The sequence below is a fragment of the Pogonomyrmex barbatus genome, unplaced genomic scaffold (assembly GCF_055798465.1).
Source record: "Pogonomyrmex barbatus isolate J1 unplaced genomic scaffold, ASM5579846v1 scaffold16, whole genome shotgun sequence".
NCBI lineage: Eukaryota > Metazoa > Arthropoda > Insecta > Hymenoptera > Formicidae > Pogonomyrmex > Pogonomyrmex barbatus.
In genome coordinates, this window is record NW_028297112.1 from 3372814 (window position 1) to 3394420 (window position 21607).

At 33.9% G+C, this 21607-nt stretch overlaps 1 protein-coding gene across 1 annotated transcript in view; it reads right to left on the bottom strand.

Moving 5' to 3' along the window:
• LOC105425791 (latrophilin Cirl) overlaps positions 1-21607 on the bottom strand; it is a 305513-nt gene that overhangs the window by 23773 nt on the left and 260133 nt on the right. Inside the window, 3 exon segments of the mRNA XM_011636718.3 lie at positions 476-645; positions 958-1141; positions 3004-3110. Coding sequence (XP_011635020.2) covers positions 476-645; positions 958-1141; positions 3004-3110 — 461 coding nt within the window.

Sequence of the window (21607 nt, forward strand, 5' to 3'; positions counted from 1 at the left end):
GGAGTGATAAAAATAAAAAAAAATAATAATAAAGCAAAAGCAATAGACATTTATCTTTAATCATCGTTACAACGTCTATAACATCGTTTCGAACATCTATTACGCTTAGGTGCTGTCTGATACAAGCGGCTTATCCTCAAAGTCAATCTATAGATCTATGGATCCATAACCGGGAAACAGGATATAGCTTGTTAGGGTGTGAAGATGTTGTCGCCGTTGTTGATACAAGGTTGTCGAATATAATCGGCTAATTGGTTATCTACAGGGAGATATTGGTTATCTCTCGAGAATTTCTAGATCTGAAGATTGTCCAAAAATATGTGAAACAAGCTCTTATATATATTGTAATAGAATCATTGCACTTGTAATCAAATTATATAAACTGGAATGATATTTTTAATTTCTTTGAGATCAATGTTATTCGAAAATAAAATATTTTACGTTATTATTCCTCCGAAAGAAAAGAAAGTCTTACCGGTGGTTCTTCGGCTAGTTCTCCAGGGAGCAAAGGTGGACGTTGTCGTGGCTTGAGTGGTTTCAAACATAATCGGCGGCATCGCCGGGCCATTCGCTGGAGAACCATTCGCAGGAGGTATTAAGTCCTGATCCTCATCGACTTCGACGTCGGATCTTGTTGATGTAGAACTAAAAATGGAAAGATCTTGTTATTTTCGATAGTTCTCATATACACTAAACTTTATGACGATTATACAGATCGCGTCTGAATTAACAAAAGAAAGAAACTACTTGTTTTTTATGTAAACGCGATGATTAAAAGAAATTAATGACTGATATGCAAAATGAAACGAAAAAATTATTATTTCATGCTTTGTTTTATTTTTATCATAAATATAATAACTCGATAATCTTTAAATAGGATTTCAGATTAAAATTCAAATTATACAGCTTTTAATGATTGGATTGCGCATTTCAGATTTTTATGTCTGACGCACTGACCTCGCTGGCGTCGTTATCGGCATCGCCGGGGTGGATGGCGCTGGTGGTTGCTGGGGTGGCTGTTGCGCCGGTGTCGTAATCCTCGAGGGAGGCCTGACAGTCGGTTTAGCGGTGCTCCAGACACTCGGCTGAGAAGTTATGAACCACGGTGGACTCGGCCGAGACGTCGTCGTGGTGGTGGCCGCTGTGAATGTTTCGTCAAGATCGCTTTAATGAGGATGGGAAGATTGACGATGCGAAGAAATCTTTGTAGAGGGTGAAGGAGAGGGGGTGGGGCTAAGCAGCTCGTCTACAAGCTTATCGGATTTGAAGACTGAGTATAATTAAGAAGAAAAGTGATTTTCAGGAGTGTGCAGGATATTTAAAGCTTTCAAGAGGTCTTCTCAATCCAGAAATACCGAAGTTGTCCCTCTTTTCTCTTTCCCCCACCTATATCTCTTTTTCTTTCTCTTTCTTACGGATTGATATGATGGAGAGCTTATCCTCTGCTTCAAATTTATATTAGACTCTTGTTAATCATTCGATAGAGTTTGAATGAACTGTCTATACTTTCCCGTATATTCCCGATAGACTGAAGGGAATGAGATATTCGCGGAGATACCGAGATACTCTCATTTCTGTTTTTCTTGGCTTGCTATGGTGGAAGGAGCTTATCCGCTGTATCGGATTTATATCGGATTCTTGTTAATCGTAATCATTCGATAGAGTTTGAGTAAATCTCCTTTTGAGAATATCAGATTCGAATATGGTAAATACAATAATATTTGAATATTACCTATTATTAATTTCTGCATGAATAATATTTGAATTTTATTGAAATATTTGATGCGTTTGAGTAAGGTAGTTTTTTAGATTTAAATTAATTTTCTAATAAAAATGTAAACAATAAAATGTAAACAAGATTTTTATTAAAAAAAAAATAAAAGACAATAATTTTTAGTTTATATTTAACAAATATAAAAAATTTAATGCAATATAAGCGCGTATAACATATTTTATAATATCGATTAAGTATTAATTAAAATTATTTCTTGCAGAAAAAATCTATTATCTTCTTTTTTACAGCATCAAAGATCAAGAAGTATAAAAAAAATACATAATTCTCTTCTTGAAAATAAATTCTAATTTAAATACTTCACAATCATAAATTGTTCATTCGAAAAACATTTCGTGAATAAAAGATTCGTCAAATCGTCAAAAAATGGGGTAAGAAAGAGAGAGAGACAAAGCACAAAGTATTAGACTGCACGGTTCAATATCGCGACTAGATCTAGCCGTGAAGGGTAAAACGATCTTTAACCCAAGATGGCGACAACAGTTAATTCCAGAACGGGATGGTCCACGTATTTCGCGGTACTATCTCTATAGAGGTCATCTTTATTGGCCGAGGGGGTTGGCGATAAGGTAAAATACCGGACCTCGCCGATATTCATCGCGATAATCGCGCGCGTAAAGGTAAGACGAGTACATACGCGTCCGCGCGAATTCAAGGGAGAAGAGAATTCGATTTTATTTCTCTTGTGACCAAGTAGAAAAGTAGTAAAAGATCCGACTGCTCGCAAATATATTGATGGAGTAAAACTAGAATTCGATCTATCGAATCTCCGCGAGATCGATCGAACGACATACGAAAGCGATGATGGAAGGCAGATAAAATGGATGAAGAGGATTTAGGTATCAATATTGGAAAATAACAACAATGTTTATAAGGAAAAAACAAATTAACATTTATATTTAATATTAATTATAATGAAGTCTCTAATGATTAAATCGATATTGATCACTAATCATATTTAGGAATTTAATAAAAATTAATGATAAGTTTTGTTAAAAAAAAAATTAAGCAAAAATTTATTTCAAATATATTTTAAAAATTAAGTTTTCAAATTGTATTAATTTAAAAAATTACTTTTATTCTTTATACTTTTAAAGATAATTACAATTTGCAAAATTTTATGAAACTTTCTGCAATGTCCAATAATGCTAAGATAATAAAAAAAAAAATGGAAACTTCTCACAAAGTAAAAATGGAAAAGTTTTACTTACCGGACACGCACCGATAGTGCGCTTCAAGATATTTGTGTGTATTCGGACAAGGATCGCCGAATTGCAGCGTGGACGCAACGATGCTGCAGTTCTGCTGGTCGTTGCACCTGCACGAGGATTCGACTCGCGTTTAACAAAATGACTATGTACACCCTTACCACGTGTACCACCATGGATCCAGCTCTGTTTCTTTCGTTTCTTCCGTGGGTAGGGAAGGAAAGCGATATTTTCTCGGAGAGAGACTTTTTCGTCGAAATTCGTCCATTTGATTCATATTTTTATTTCAGCTTTATAGCAGCCTTAGCAAGTTTAGTTTTGAGAATTTTTTATGCAATTCTTAAGATATAAAAAAAATTTAATTCTTGTTGACAAAGCTTTGACTCTTGATTGAAGTACCTAAGTCAAAGACTTTATGGTTTTCAAAAAACATTGTTTCGAAAATATTAGGTATTTAATCACCATATTTCTTCAATTAGAAGATTGTTTGATAGAAAATAAATTAAATTGAAATAAAATTAAAATAAAAAAATTGAATTAACTAATACATAAAAATATTAAGAAACAAAAAATTTTTCAAACATCAAATAAAATTGTAAAATAATAAAAAGTTAATTATAAATAAAAACAAAAGTTACATAATTGTCGGAGTATATCATTTAACGTCGACGATTATAAGACGAAATCATAAGACGAAAAAAATCCTCTTTGTTCCTCAAATTGTAATCCCAAGATTTATGAGGCTCTTCCGCAGCGCGCAAATGAGAAGCGAATATCTCTTGAGAGTAAATTCGCAATCGCGCGAAAAACTGACGTCTGAATAGAAAAATGTGAACCAACCTAAGCACTGGTAGTGAGCCTCGATGTACTTTCCGGTCCCAGGACAAGGGTCTTCCTCGAAAACGTCGCTGCGCACGTCCACCGAACAGGAATTACGATGATTGCACCTGCAATCGTCACGTGTGCGAAAATGTCACCCAGCGGAACGACTTTACAGCGATTTCCAAATTCTTCGCAGAATCATCAGCTGAGAATCAGACGAGCACGACGAATCCGCGCGCATTGCTATCTCAGTTTCGCGACTTGCATTTCACGAATGTGAACTTTCTCCCGAAAATCTCGTTCAATATTTTAACGTTTCATTTGACAACTAGATAAACTCCTGAAATCGTAATTTCGCATTCGATGTCGCTAATCTGATATTTGTATGAAATTTCGAAAAAAGGTGTCAAACTAGAAAAAAAGATTTTTTTTTAATTAAATTTACAAATAAATATTTGTTAAATTCGTTAGATTCGAGGGACAAATTTGGAATAAAATCAAATTATGATATTCACCCTTTTTGCAACAATTAATATAATTGATTTACAAAATTGAAATCCCTCAAATTTCTCGTACATTTTCAGAAATCTTCGTTCGGAGAGCAAAAGCGGTTTGTTAGTCTCACTGCAATTTTGGAACAAAAGCTCGGCTCTCTCGTTCGCGGAGCTTCGTTGGATCCGTTATATCACGGTTGTCGCGTGTGTGTTAGCGTGTGACAGTAGGACAATGGGTTAGTAATGACACGTTCGCAACAGTTTCAGACATAAGCACAAGTTAGGCGCTCGAGGTAAGACAGACGAGGATTCTAGTCCCAGATCCGGACAAACGAACGTACGTGTGCATGAGAGAGTATGTGGAAGTGTGTCAGCACCGAATTACACCCCGCCCACAATATCCCACGGTGTATATACAAAGATTAACCGCATGCAGAGAAATATCCTCCGTCTCGAGTTGAACGAATTATTGTGCAGCTTACGTTTGCATCACGAAGACAGCAAATCTATCGATACGTTTATATAAATTCGTATCATTTGATCATACGTTACGCGATGGCAATTCATTTCGAAATAATGAGGCTGAAATAATGAGAACTTGCGAGTTCTTTTTTCACTGAGCTAAATTAACATTCGTAAAACTAATGTTGTTGCGTTAAAATCGATTCGCCGATTCCATCGTTTAAATGTACTTCGCCGACTGAAAAGATAACACGGATCTTTTTTAGCGGAGCTTCCCCGTAAATTTAGTTTCGCATTTGCTAAATCTTTCTCTCTATGGTGTATTTGAAGCTCGCTCGCGTTAACAGGGAGAATAATCATCATAGCGAATTTCACCGGTGCGACAAAGTAAATTTTTCTCGTGCACGCAAAATCACGACACTTTAAGGGACAAAAGCGGAGAGGGGCGATCGTCCCGGCGATCGTTAGGTCGCGGAATTATTCTCTTCCGAGAGAATCTCGGCAATTCGCCGCCGCGTTCCCGTTGTAACTATGGGACTTGAAAATATTTAGTATCGCAGTATTGTCGTAATAAACTTTCCGCCCCGCCGAACTGCCGAGCACGCTTGACATGACTTCTTTCCGTTAAAGACTTTCCCGCTGACGGATTTTCAAAGAGGGACTCTCAGAAATTTTCCCTACGAAGTACAATAGGGACGGAGAGTGTTTCATCTTGAGACGAAGGTTTCAGTTAACGTCAAGAGTTTTCTTTCGGTCTAAATACTCCGCGCAATTCTCAAAAAAATTCGCATTAAAGTTCGCAATTTAATAATCGCGCGAAAGACAATTTATTTCAGAATAATGTGTTACACGTAAAAATCTAAAGCCTTCCTGACCTATCGCATTTTTCTTAACGACATTCAGCATTTTGCTATAATTTATCATAGGAAATCTGCAGCCGATAAAATGACAAACTTTAGAATTTAACTTGCATTTTATCCGCGGAAAATAAATAGAAAATCACTCTTAAACTTTAATAAATAGTTAATTAAATTATTTATTAAAAATATTTATTTATTTAATTTATATAATAATTTATTATAAATCAAAAATTAAATCGTTTATACGTATATTTAATTAATTAGCAGTTCCATCCACTCGTGAATTCGAGCATAAGAAATATTTCGAAAGGTTTAAAAACGGAGACTTTAATCAACTTTGCGCACAAGCATCTAAAATTTTATTTATGTTTGAGCTTTAATCCACGAAGATGTAGTATCCCAAAGTGAGCTTCGCACCTGCAGCTCGTTTGTCTGTGATGCGACTGGGCGATGGTCGTTGTTTTAACAGTGGCGCTTGTTTTAATAGCCACTTGCCCGATCGAGATTATCCAGCGAACGTAAGGCTGTCGTCATTCAACGAGACCGAGATTTAACAACTTTAAGGGAACTGTAACGCTAATTTGCTTTATTTGCAGAAGAACGACCGACGCCGACGAAATTCAATTATCCTGTCTTGATCCTCGAATATACACTGAAAAATTTAAGTTCTGGCGCTATAAATTTTCCTTTAATGCAACATTGCAGAACACAATATATCTCGATTTATATTCGAGAAAGACAGTTATTATATATAAGACTGATTCGATTTTTAAATCAAGAAAAGAGGTGAATTTGCAGATTACAAATCTCTCCGATTTGAAAATTATAAGTCAAATAAATATTATATTTCTTTCTTTGTTATTTCAAATGCCGCAGAAATATAAATAAAATATAAATAAAATATTTTTCCATCTTTCAGAAATTTTCTTAATATAAAATAGAGAAATAAAGTTCCTTTGGATTAGCTGAGACGAAAAAAAAAAAAAAATTAAAACTCCAAAGGCCCATGTAATAATTATTTACATATGTAAAAGAAGAGATAATTTCATTATCAGTAAAATAATAAAAAAATTCTATAAGTATGTAACAAAGAGTATTGAATCATAAATCTTATTATATTTAGCTATGACATTTTTCTCCCGAATTAAACGAATTAAAAATTCTTTGCGCGCTCAAAATATTTTGGAAAAACATTGCTCAATATAGTATATGGCATATTCGAAATGAGGTCTTTCCAGCGTTATCTTTTGCTTGTTATTTTCGGATTATGAGTTTTCGCGGGACTTTTTGCATATGCCAAGTTCTAAAAATACGCACAAAATTCGATAAAGTGTCAGACGGTTGACACGTTGCATAACACGGTATAATTCCAAAATTCTCGGATAGTAGAAATTTACAGACGTGTCACATGACGGTGACGGACGCGCGAGTTATTCCGCCGGAAGAGTCATCGGAGTATTAATCGATCGCGAACAAACGGAACGACAAAATTCTTATCGCTTCGAGAGAGAACCGGGCGCTGTCAATACGTTGTCGCAGTTCAAGTAAAATATCGACAGAACAGGCAAAGTTCCATGCTCCCGATGTAATTGGCTCTCCGTTTGAGATTAGTTTGTTACGGTTCTGGTTATTAGGCAGTTCTGTCGTCAATAATAGTTACCGAACTGCGGTATTTTGTTCCCGCTTTATTGACGCGAAAATAACTCCCTTGGGGGGATGCGATGGCAAATTTTATTTGGCGCATTTCTGTGCGAGTCGGCGACAAGAAAAAGATGAACGGCGAGATGCGAGATGCGAGATGCGCTATTGGCAACGCGATTACAGCCGCGGCGATAAATGAATCTCCGTTGTAATCGCGGTTTATTAATTATGCATCGAGCTGTGCTGCATTGTAATTCATACAATTCGCATAACAGTTTCCAATAGCGCGACGTAAATGTAGTCGCATCGGTGGCATTTCATTGACAACCAAAATTACAGGGTAGCCAATTATAACGCACTGGCGCTTTTATTTGTTTAGCAGAATATGTGTGTGAGCTATCGTTTTCAATTCTAAGTTGCGACATCCATTTCTCGTAACTAAATTTCCGAATTTTCCTCGATAATAATATTCGCCGCTTGTTAAACACTGGCTTTAAATTAAACATCTATCTTTAAACGCCAAATGATCAAATAAAATAAAAATCAACGTTTCCGTCAAATAGAAATAATGGTTGAATAATTGAGATGAAAAGAATTGCCGAAAAGAATTATCTTTATCTCACATGTTAATCTTAAACTTTCTCGAATTGTGAGCTTTACTCGATTCTAATTTTAAATAAATATGATAATATTTTAATTTCGCAGAAATAATTTTCCTTCCAAACTGAATATTAACTTAATTATATGAAAAAAATGTTTATAGTAGAAATTAACAATTTATGATAATGAAATTTATTAAAGCTTTTTCCATATATGCTGATAATTAAAGTAATTATTTCCGTATATATATTTAATTTATCGAAAAGATATATATTTTTCTTTAAAATTTATATTTCATTAAATTAATATATATATTTTTCTATAAAATTTATATTTTTATAAAACTTATATTATTTTTGCGAAACCCATACTTTTTGTATCAATATTTTTTTCTCACCTAAATATATAAATATATAAATATATAAATATCTTATTATTTATCCGTAATTTTATTTAATGGACAAATTATATTACCGAATTTAAATTTAAATTTAGATGCAAAATTTTCTCATAGCAAGTCAACATCGATTTCGTGAATTTGGAACAGCGCATTATATATTTCTATCGATCTTTTTTTTTTTCTTATGCTCGCAAACACCCCTCTGTCTGATTCTATCCCCATCGTCGAGTATCGTCCGGCTTGCACGGTAGAATATAACGAGGGTAAACGTAATTTCAGACGGGTAAACTACGAGCGAGCACGAAAAATCGCCATTTCGCGGATGTTGCGCCGTTTATTATTAAGGCAGACCCTCTCTCTCTCCCTACGGTTTCCCACCCCCGTTCGCTTTGTCTTTCTTTTTTCACATGCATACACAAACATACTCATCGGTAGCCCCGCTATAATGATCGATTCGACGGTGATTCAGCCCTTTTCCCCGCGGCGCTCGCGGTTAATATCAGCTCAACGGGGTTTCTCTGTGTACATTATTATTATTCCGTCTGTGTGTTGTGTGACTCATCGCGACATTTCTATCCACTTCGCGAATAAAAGTAATTTTAAGCTGTATTCGAAGCAGGTGTCTCGAATTTGTTCCTGCAATATTCGTACTAAGGTAACTGTTTCGTATGCTTCAGCGCGCATAAAACTAATCACGGTGTGAAAATTTCACGGTTGTTTGCCGAAACAATAGTTGTTCCAGTTAAGCAAGTGCTACTCAGAAATAAATAAAAACTGTATATTACTGGAATGTTTATTACTCCAATTCACTTGATGGTCAAATGTCAACTTATTACAAATTAAATTTAGTTGACTTCAGATCGATACGTAGCCCCTCCTAACAATAATAATAACAGTACAAATAATTTCAAGCGCTAACTCTACAAGCAATAATGATCTCTTCTTATTAAATAAATTTGCTTTGTTTTCCAAAATGCTAAGTCAACAGTAACTGTTCTTTGAAATTTTCTTTATCAATATAACAAAATATTTAACAATAATTTTTATAAATTTGTTTATAAATCTAACAAGTGAGAAAGGAAACGTGGCTAATTTATTTTTATTGGTCATTCGGCGTTTACGGAAATTAGATTTCTCTTTGTTGTTGTCGTCGCAAAAACTTTGAAACCTACTTGAACGCATATATGTATCCAATGGCAACGAACGGGTTAATCGTGCATATAATCCACGGAGTAAAAGCGCTCGGTCGCGTAAGCGGAGCTTAAAAGCACTCCGCGTGTCGTCGGTAATCCCCGCGATTTAACGAGGCGCGTGTTCGCAAACTATGCTGCATTGTATATCTACGTGCATCTTGCGGGATGCGAGTCGCTTCGTACTTCGTGCACCACCGGTAAGAAACTTGTCGTCCCCCTCCCTCCCCCTCGTAAGCGAGCCACGAAACACCCCGGTGGGGAAAGCTCCGTAAACTACAATCGTGTGCATCGCACGTGGACTAAACTGTGGCCCGAAACTGCGCCATTAGAACACTCCTAAAACGACATTTCCGGTATCGCGGATACGTGACGAACATAACTCGCCCGTAAAAAGTTTCGTCACGTCGCGATCTCGCGAGAGAGAGCAAATCGGCAGATCTGCACGAGCCAAAGACAGTCGTATTCCTTACGTTGTATTTAGTTGTATTATAAATTTATTCTTGCGTTGTGCAAGAAAAGTTTTTATTTGCAAAAGAATTAACGAGTCCCATATGCTCCTTGCAATATATTTATAGAAAAAGAAGAAAATTCATATCTTCCCCGTCTTTGTACTTTGAATAAAAATGTAAATCGAGTTTTGAAGATTGAAAAAAAAAAGAAAAAAAAAAGATATATAAAATAGATTACAAATTTCGCCGATGAGACATTTGGAATATGAACGCTTTGCATTTGAACACGTAACATAAAAATTCCGTACGATTAGAAGACGGGGAGGGGGGGGGGGAGAATATTTTCCGAGAGAGAGTTAAATTCCCTAATCGATAAAATCCAGCTGTTAATCGCCGGATCCACGTGCAGCACGAACGAAGGAACGCGATCTCGCACGGTAACGCGAGCCCCGACGCGACGCCTACCGTACGGTAGTAGGTATCGGGCGAAAAAGGGAAGCCGAAGAGTTTTCCGTTTCAGGGCAGACGCGCGAGAAGGAGGGCGACCGAGTCGAGTGACTTTTTAATCGTCGTAGGAATGTCTTTGTGCCAGCGAAACCTCTGCGTCACCGGCGCGGATTTCGAAAGGACGTGCCGCTGAAACTCGACGACGGCGCGTGTAACGAGCGGACGTGTAAAAAACAAGAGAGCGAGGGTGATATAGAGCGCGAGGAGCGAACGTCGGAAGAAACAAAAAGAAGAGAAAGGGATCGGGGGAGGAGGGGAGGCTGTGACGCATAGAAACGCCGTAGAGACTCGCGACCGCGAGTCAAGTTGAGTGACGGCGTCGATACCGTCGTTCGAGACACCGGAGATACTGGATGTCTGGTATCAATTTTTCGCGAATTGTTGCGCCGAATCATGACGTGAGATGACGATCGAAATCGCGCAATTAAATTATGTAACACTTCCACACTTGTGTTCCACACGTTCTTTCTTCCCGCGACATTGATCACAATTGTCTTGGATTTGCTCTCGACGATTTTGATACTCTCGATCGCTTACAAGAGAAATCAACACGAGAAATCCGGCATTCGATCTTTAATTTAAAATTGATAAAGTATCGAAATATAATCCCCGTTTAATATAATTTAATTTTATCGCATATCGTCTCATATTTATTCTCTGTATAATATTTTTTATGTTGATCTCATACATATCTCTATCTCTATCTTTCGTCTCTATTGGAAAAAAATTGCAGGTAAGTTTTATTTTGAAGATAATCGTCAGGTCTACGAGCGCGGAAAAGGGGTGAGTTGGAAGAGGGCGAGAGTGGCGACCGAGCGGGGCACAAACACGATCGGCGATGCGCGCCTGCTGAAATTGGAAATTAATCGGTTTTGCGTTGTCCGCGAGGGTGTATTCCTCGTATGCGTACACTGGTATATTTCGTTGAACGAACCAACGAGCGAGCAAGCGAGCGGGCACGGCTTCGTTCATTTACGCTTCGATAAATCGAAGCGCCCGGGCGCGATTTCGTCGCCGGGCTGTCTAGCGATTTTCGGTGTTTTCAGCGTTTAAGCGTACGAGTATGCGCGTTTCGTTCGCTCGCGCCAGGATAAATCGAAACGTGATCGTCCGCCCAACTCATCTCTGCTCACCGATTTTTAGTGTTTTTCGTGTTTAACGTTCTCGTGCGCGTCGATATTTTAGCTCGTAGATAGCTCTATTCCGTAGCACAAAGCTCGACGATCGATGTCACGGTCAAGCGGATGAAGATCATAGCGATTTTCATCGCAATTTCCAAAGCGCGTTGTGTCCTGACGATATCTCGTATATAGTTAAAAAAATGCTTAAACTATAGGTGATATTTAAATTTACTTTTCGACAAAAGGATCGATTCTAAACTCGCCGAGAGATTTTCGTTTATCGACAAAAGCGCGACCGGTCAGGAATACGCTGTTTCACAACTAATAACAACTGATTGATATATATCTGATATAATAATAATTAATATACACAATTTAAAATATATTTCTTAAAGATTCCCTTCATTTTAAATAAAAAAATAGATATTATCGAATTTACAAAAAACAAATATAAATATTTTACTATGAATATTTAAATTAATAATGAATTTTTAATAAAAGCTTCTTCTAATATATTTGCTTTATTATTTTAAGTAAGAATGAGAAACACATACGAATGAAAATGCATCACAAAGATTTAATATCCTCTTTTATGATTATAACAATCTATCATGTTATTTAAGATTGATAGTGATCGTGAACATAAAAGCGGACGAATGCCGACGAAAAAGCCTCTTTCCCTATTAGGAATTTCCCGCAGGATAATTCCTTCAGTAGACGAGATTCTGTGCGGGTTTACACAACGGGTAGCCAAAAAGAAGGGCGGAAAGACACAACACAGGAGCATCTCTCCTTGGCATTCCGGGCGGCAAAAGAAAAAGGAAGGATCCATGGCAGCACACGTTGTTCTGTCTTATATATACACATATATATACGTATATTTTTTTAAATAAGACAAAGCTTGTACGTGTACCTACATAACAGTAGCCGTGCGCAGAGAAATCTCGATACAAAATTACAAAGATAAAATCCCAAATTTATTTAAGGCAAACAAAACAGTTTAAACAATTTTACGAAATTCGTGAAATTGTATACAATACCGCCAACGTTTATAGGATCGTTTTCTCGTTTTAATCGATAATAATAATTTGAAGAATTTTTAAAAATATAGATGTAATAACTTGAAATAATTTTTCAGGTGCGAGTCGTGTCAAGATTTCTCTTTTAACACACAAGTACAGCCACGATCGTAAATTTGAATCAAGGCCTGCAGTATCTAAAACAATAGTTATTAATAATTTTATCACGATGCGATAAGATGCGTATTGCACAGAATCCGCCAACTGGCCGACGGAATCGGTACAATAGCTTGCACAAATTGCACGTGCGTGGCTGCACCAAGTGAAGCGTTCATTATAAAACGTGATATGAGTCAGACTTTGGAAAACAGAAACTTTCACATTTCAGATTGACACAGTTAAAGAAGAAAATAACTTAGGTGGAGTCGACACAATGAATAATGCAATTATCACACTTATTTTTGTTAGTTTAGCAGCTATGGCAACACTGAAAGACATTAAACATTAACACTACGAAGAAAAACAAAGATATAGGTGTGAAAACATTTATTGAATGATCGTTTTTGTAATTTACAGTTAATTCTATTGATCCTAATTCCATATTTTAAAGCATTATGCTGATGTTGAAGAAATTCCAAAATGTGACTAGTACCACTCTTTTTCGAAATGAATGGCTATGTTAAAATATTACTATACTGATGGCATGCATGGGTTCGAACTATAGTATAGTAGAACAAGATGGAGCAAGAATATCAAATTTATCTTCATATCGTATATCGTCGAGTATGATCACAATTTCAAAGATGTTTACTTGCACATTAAATGCAAGTACTATACTTATCTCATCTGGGTCCATCCATTATCACTTTCAACCTCGCTCAAACTTCATCGGTGTTGTCTCTGAACACCTTGTATAAACATTGTATCAACGTACCGTGGCGAAACGCTTAACGATAAAAAATTAAAAGAAAACATTGTTCTTCATTTCTTCTCTTCTTCCCCTCTCTCCCCTCCTCTCTCTCTCTCTCTCTCTCTCTCTCTCTCTCTCTCTCTCTCTCTCTCTCTCTCTCTCTCTCTCTCTCTCTCTCTCTCTCTCTCTCTCTCTCTCTCTCTCTCTCTCTCTCTCTCTCCTCACCACCTCATTTCTGTTCTGATTCCTATGAGCTACCAATCCGTTCGCAGCACGACGACGGTTGAAATATTCGTCAGACTTCTTCCGCGTATTCGTGATTGGAATACTTTTAAATACCTAACCGGGAGCTCTTTCTTCCTCCTTCTCCCCTTTCCGCCATTGCAACGTCTCTTTCTCTTAATCCGCCCAGAGATTAAACGAGTTTTGTCGAGAGAACTTGGGGGCGTGGGCAGGTACACGGGCGTGAGCGTGAGCGTGTGTGTGTGTGTGTGTGTGTGTGTGTGTGTGTGTGTGTGTGTGTGTGTGTGTGTGTGTGTGTGGTGTGTGTGTGTGGGCGCGCGCTCGTGTACGTGCAATTACGCATGTATGTTATAAATATATATGGGGCCAGAGTAAAATGCCGCATGAGATATCTCTTTTATTTCGAAACTACTACGAAAGAACCTTTCCGCGTTTGCAGTGACAAACGGCAGGTTGATGAAGCCAATTTTTTTGCGAGATGCACATCTTAAGTAAGGGGGCTAATAGGCTACAATCTTTTTAAATATTTTCTTATGAAGTTTCGAGCTTCAATTGAACTAATATCATATAATTATTTTAGAACTTGGAGATTTCATATTTGTACTTACGATATTGGTTTATTGAAAATTGTAATGATGTTAAAAGTGTCTAAGTACTATCGATAATAATTTTAATTTTAACTTAAAATGGAGCCGTTTAAAAAATTAATAATTATTCAAAAATTCCGGATCTTTTTGCAAAAAAAAAAACAATATAGGAACTTTCAGTCAGTTCATCCGTCGTTTGTTACTGCGAAAGTTTTTCAAGAGATACTTTTGGCGTCTTTAGAAATACGAGAGATACCAGGGATAGCGATATTTATTGCGCTGCCTTCTACGCCAAAGCAGGCGGTAACGAGAAGAGGCGAGATATATTGTGAAAACTCGCGAAAAGATACATTAAAGAGGGTGGGGATTTTAAGTTGGAAACAGTGAATGGGATAAGAAGAGGACTTGGTCGTTAACGAAGAGGCCGTTCGTAAAATTAAGGCGAAAGAAAAAGACGTACGTGAGTAACAAAACACGGAAAACTTTGCCGTCAATGCGATTGTAATTCGCATTTGAATTAATCCCTACTGATAGAATTTATGGTATACTTCGTGCAGATTGTATATAAAATTTCGACTTAAGAAAATATTCATATATATTATTTAATGTGTTAGTTTTTAAATAATTAATATTTAAAAAAATCAATGAAATCAAGGTACATTAACCTCTGGGTACATATTAACATTTTCTAAAATCAAATTTTACTCAAATTTTATTATATTATTGTCACACCAATCTTAATTGCAGTTAAAGGTAAAGCGAAGAAATATAAAAAAATCGTTTGACAGGAAAGGTCAGAAAAAATTAACAAAGAAAATTTTGAATCAATAAGAAGATAGGAACTGCGGAACACTGAGAAAGAAATAGTGATAACTTTGTTTCTCTGAGACACAAATTCTGTTAAATGATAAACTGACTAATTTTCTTATCTAATCTGCAATTATCGAAAAATTTTATGAGATTGTAGTTAACTTTAGTTAAGATTAAGTACAGTCTTGCGACTATTTCTGTAAAAATTGATAGAAGTTTCGATAAAATCCAATATTGGAAAAAAATTAAAAATGAAAAGTTACAATCTTTTATTTAGACAATTTGGCATATGATATACATACATTATAAATTTAAATTTAAAAGAAATTTTTTATTATATTATTATATTATTTATTATATTATTATTTTTCAATAAAATTGCATGTAAAAATTGTAACATTTTTAAACAAGTGTATTTAATTTTTATGAGTGTATTTAAATTATTTGAAACCAGTAAAAAATAAAATTACAACATATTTAAAAATTATTATTAAAAAACGTATTTATTAAAAATTTATTAAAAATTTTGTAAATAATAATATAAAAAATTTTTGTGAATAGTTTTGTTATTTATTTGTTAATTTATCGATTTTTTTAAATATAATTATTTGGATTGATAAGCTGTAGACAACACATATCTAGTCGTCGTGGAGAAAATGTGAAAGCGAAGGGAAACAACAAGAGCTTTATCGATAAGGTATAACTATATCTTCCATTAAATGAGATTGCGAGAGAGTTAATTCTGTATAATATGATTATAGAATTTGTGTGATTGCAATTAAATTACGTTCGATACAATCACAAGAATGGTTGAGATTGGGCGGATAGAAAAAAGTAAAAAAAATTGATTGGATCATCGAAAAGGCGGAGAATGTTTTACAAAAAATAATTTTTAATTCAATCAATAAGTATCTCGGTTAAATTATCAAAATGTTAATATCAAAAAGTATGAAACAAGAAGTAGCAGGTCTAACAACGACAAAATTTACAAGATTAAACTCCGGACTCTATGAACAAAAACAGAACGTAAAATCGAAATTAATATTTTAGATTGTCCAACGATTTATAATAAATTCTTACGCATCGCGCAACATTATGAAAAACCATGAACAAATCGATCTGAAAGATTATCCGACAAAAAGCGATTTCCATTCCGACGCATCTTCCAATCAACGTAACAATTGCAACAAAACCATTGCGGGCGATAAAATTTCCCTCGAAAACCGCAACGCCATTAGCGGATTAACGTCGTGATTTGAGAAGAGTTATCTCTTGCAAAAAATAATTGCTGTCCTGGCTGTCTTCCAATCAACGCAACAATAATTTACAGCCAAACTATTCCGTGAGTAACGCCACCGGCAGAAATTTCGACCAATAAAGTTAAATCATGAATTACTGATAACATTCGCAATTATGAGAATTTAATTTGGGCAGTTAATTAATTGATTCTTCACTCTTTTCTGCTGTGTTCATTATAATTTAAATGGATGGAAAAGAATATTGATCGATGCGGTATTTTTCATTTATAGCAAACAGTCGCGACCGATATATTATTAGAATAAAGAACGTTTGAATCGTTCTATTCGCGCGAATTAATTCGTCCCAGTCTCGTCGTTCCCGACACTGATTATCGCCCCAAGTGGGATATCCGCCGACGAGAGAAAAGTTTTCCAGAACGACGACAGGGGAGGACAGTCCTCCATTACAAAGAAATTCTCACTGAAAGATGAAGGATAAACACGAACTCCAAACTTTCGTCGGCGCGATCATTTCATTAGCAGTTAGCCGCTCCATTCCGCACGGCGGACAAAAACTTATTTATCAGGCGGGACAAAAGTTTCGTACCGACAAACAAGTAGTCCGCGACGATACTTCGCGTCGGTATAATTATTGTTTCCCCTTCGATTTGGTTCGCTTAATCCTGGAAGGGCCAAGGAAACCGTGATATAGGAAACTGAAGAAGATTGATCAAACAATACCAAATACCAAATTAATTATGTTTAAATTTAACATTCGATTATAAGTGGAAACGTAAAATATACAAAATAATTTTGGAAATGTAAATTAGGAAATTATCCAAATAATAAACCGTGTAATATATTAAAATTTATAATTTATAATATTAATAATTTATAATATATTTAGATAAAAATATTCTTGAAATATTTATAACGTTGTAAAAATATTCTTCCAGAAAACATCTCTCTTCTGCTACGGTTATAATTTTTCATGATCACTCGTAAGAAAATGTTTTCATGAGTCGTACAATGATGAATCGTAAAATTGTTCCATATCTGTGTGTCGGATTGATTACGTCGTCACGTATCGCATGAGACAACTAAATAAGCTTTATTATCAGTATTAATCATAGTTCTCCATAAATTTGACGCGAGAAATCGAGATGCCACACTTGGAGCAATGTGATGTACGACATAATACACTGTCTCGCAGTGCAATGAAGAAAAAAGGAAAAAGATAATCTCGAAAAAAATTTACAAGAGATTATAGATAGTACTTTTTAGTGATTTTTTTTGATTAAAAAAAAAAAGAGTAAAAATAATCAGATAAGAGCTCGATAAATAAAATAATAATAATCAAATAATCATTAATACAACAATATAAAATATCAATATAAATAAAATTATAAGGGAAATATAGTTTCAGACTCATAATCAAATAATTAAAAATTTTCTAATTTTAATTTTTTTTTAATGTATTTTCTTTCGATGTAAAAATTTCAGATCGCAAATATCACAATCAGTTTCATTTTTAGCTTACTACTTTTATTAAATTGATATTTTATTGGACATAATTCGAATTTCGAAAGTAGCACGTTCAAGGTTCGATTTCTCTTATAATTTTGTTTAGCAAATGTTCTTATATATGTGACATAGAACAAATGCGTTTATCGCGCTAAATCGCGACGAAGCGAATTTCGCGGCAGCATTTCGGTATCCAATTTCATTAATCGTTGCGCCAAAATCCCCCTCGTTATCCCCCCTCCCCTTTGTTATCCACCAATTTCACTTAAATCGTAATCTCGGACGCGAATCCACCCCCTTGTACCCACCCATCGCGGCCTTTACGCCGACACTTTGCCCCTCTACCCCTTCGCTTTGTCCTGGTTGCAATCGACAGACGGTTAATCCGCAATTGGTTTCGCTGGCGGTGCGATTAAACGGAATTCCCAAATGATTTTGGCCGGCCCTCCCGCCACGCGCTCGATTATTCGCAGGCACGACACGCAGAAATTATCCTAGCCCGGCCTGATGTAGCACTGTCTCAAGTGTAGGATGCACTCTGTGACATCCCTCGACCTGGTTATACGTAATGCATCCGCGAGCGATTGTTTATTTGCAGTTTGGTAGCAAGATTATTCTGTTATAAGAAGTTGGAGAAAGAGATAGAGAAAGAGATAGAGGAAGATTAGCCGACTGTAGGAAATTAAAAATTACTATAATAATATTATTTGTTAAAAATCAATTATTTTGAACATATTTGTGACAGTTTTAAGATATATTTATATTATAATCATAAATTTTAATGATATTTATGATAGGAAAATCTATACTTGGAAGCTTCATAAAAAACAAATAAGAGATTCGATTGAATATTATCAAGTATTTTAATATATCTCCAATATTTATAATGTAATTAATAAAAAAGATTAATAAATGCGAATTTAATTTTACATCTGGAATATGTATAAATTAATTTAAAAAAATTAAAGACTGAAAATATGTATCATGTCTTTGATTCAAACTCTTCAGATGAACCGTAAATATATAAAAAATTAGAAATATATTAGCTTGGTAATTTTATAGAGAAGCCAGAAACGGTAGCAATAATTAATTTGCATTGACAATAAATCTCTTATTATTCTTATAGCTTAAAATTACCTTAAGAGTTTAAGAATTAAATGAGAAGCTTTCAAATGTTCTAAATTTGTATAATCAATTATATTAAGATATTAATTAAATCTCGATGCTCCAGCAGGAAAAGAAGAATCGTAAATTACGGGAAGGAATATAATTAGACATAAAATAATTAATGTAATAATAATTAAATAAATTAAGCAATTTGTTATAACAATTTATTATAATGTAATTTATTATAATTGTATTAATTTGTTCTACGTAGCTGTTTGCTATTAAATTAATATGCTTGCTCCATTTTGTTTAAACCTTAAACCAATAATTCCTTTTCTAGTCAAATATGTAAAACAAATATGTATATTATACATATAAAATATTACGATTAACACGCTATAAGCCGTTTTATTAGTTACACGTTCTAAATGGGATACATGTCCTATCCGTAAACGTTGCGTATTATTTTTATGACAATTGCCAACTCCAACAATTACTAGAAACGGCTTACAATGTGTTAATACGATTATCCACCGCGAGGTCGCTTACTGAGGGTGTTAAAAGGATTTTAAGGGATACCAGATAACCCAAGCGTCTTGCCTCACCAAATATATACATGCGAACTAACATGCTTACGCAGAAAAACCATTTCAGACATCCTGCATTAAGAAAAGCGCCGCAAATAACAACTAAATATAAAATAAAAAACGAAACAAACGAAGCAACGTAAACGAAATCATTTTCCGGTTATAAGTTTGCTCTAGTACATCCAATCAGATTGTCAAATTAGCTCTTCATCCATAAATAATTTAATTTTGATTAATAAATTTTGCGACAATTGCGGAATACGATATTGCAATAAATAATAAGTTAACTATAAAATCAACTATATGTTATACGTATCTATTGTAATTTATATTTCAATGTTAGATAACATTAAAGGACTATTACAAAATTTAACAATCATTTAAATTTTATTATTTAAAACTTTAAGATTTAATAAAAACTTGACTGAAAGATATTATCTAGAATAATATTTTTAATAAAATTTTGACAAAATACATAATTCTACAATTATCACTCCCCTTAATAACGTTAATGTATCAAGAGAAAATTGAAATGACCGAGTTAAAAATATTCTCAATAATTTTAAATATTCGCCGATAAAATAAACGCTGATTCTCAAATGATTCTGTGAGAGGTTTTGAATACTAATGTAATGCAGAGGTAAAAGCATTGATCGAGTGTAGCAACCATTTTAACAATTTTAAGATTAAATCGCGCATCTCTCGAATACAATAATAATTTATCTCAATATCAATGCACCGAGAGAAAGAGGAATAATTCTGCATAAAAATTAAAATTTTCCGAAAAGCGAATTATTTCTTTCTGACAAATGAGCATCGAGAAATATCATCTCTCTTGCAAATTGGATATGAATATTACAAATTTTTCATTGCTGTTATCATTAATCAACGAGAAAAATATGTTGTGTGGATTGTATAATCCGTTTTCTCCAGTATATTTCTACTGTATTTCTACGTAGAAAGAAAAAGATATTTATGACACGAAAAAAAGAGATAAAAGAAAAAAGACGGAAATTCTATTAATAAAAATTCCAATCTTAGAATAATGACAAGAGAAGTAATTTTTCGTTTTAATATTAACAAATTAAATTTTTTGAAATATTATGTGGTTGCTAATTTCCTCTTACAAATTGCAATTTAAATGAAATAATTTTTGTTTTTTAGTATATATATTTAGTATTTAATATATTTAGTATTTAATATATATTTATATATATATATATATATATATATATATATTTAGTATTTAATATTAATTTAATATTAAAAAATTTAAAAATTTAAAAATATCAAATTATTTTCTTATCCAAATATTGGTTTTATTTTATATAAATTATATTAAAAAATCAATAAATACTTAATAAATTAATATAATTTAGATATTTTTTATCCAACGATATTATAGATATAATGAATAGCCGCTCACTATTGAAAAATATACAAATTAATTGCTAATAATTAATGTCGGAAATATTTTTAATCTTTCAATATTAATGAAGATTTATGATTATATCTGTTTAATCTATTAAAATTGAAGAAATTTAATATAAAATTTACTAAAAAATCAATCTCTTTTTCTTTCTATTTTATGAATTATGAAACAAATTTTCGATTAATGCTTCACCTGGATATCATTTTTTATTAAATAATAAATGATCTATAATCATTCTTTTCATTACATATTTCACATCGAATATAGCTATTTTTTTCTTGTTTAAAAAATGTACATTCCGGATAATTATGAAATAAATAAATCAGAAACGTTTTATTGTGAATACGGACTTTCAATAATGATAATAAATCAAAACAGCAGGAGTCTGAATTGTATTTTTTGATGTGTATAAGAATAGTTATCTGGGCTATCTAGATAACAACTACTCCACGGAAGAATAGATTCGAATTTAATTAAATTAGATTCAGTATTAAATCTTCAATATATTTGAAACACAATATATGTTTCTATATGAGAAGCAATTCAAATATATTTACAAATATATTTATAAATATAATTACGAACAAATATATGAAATACC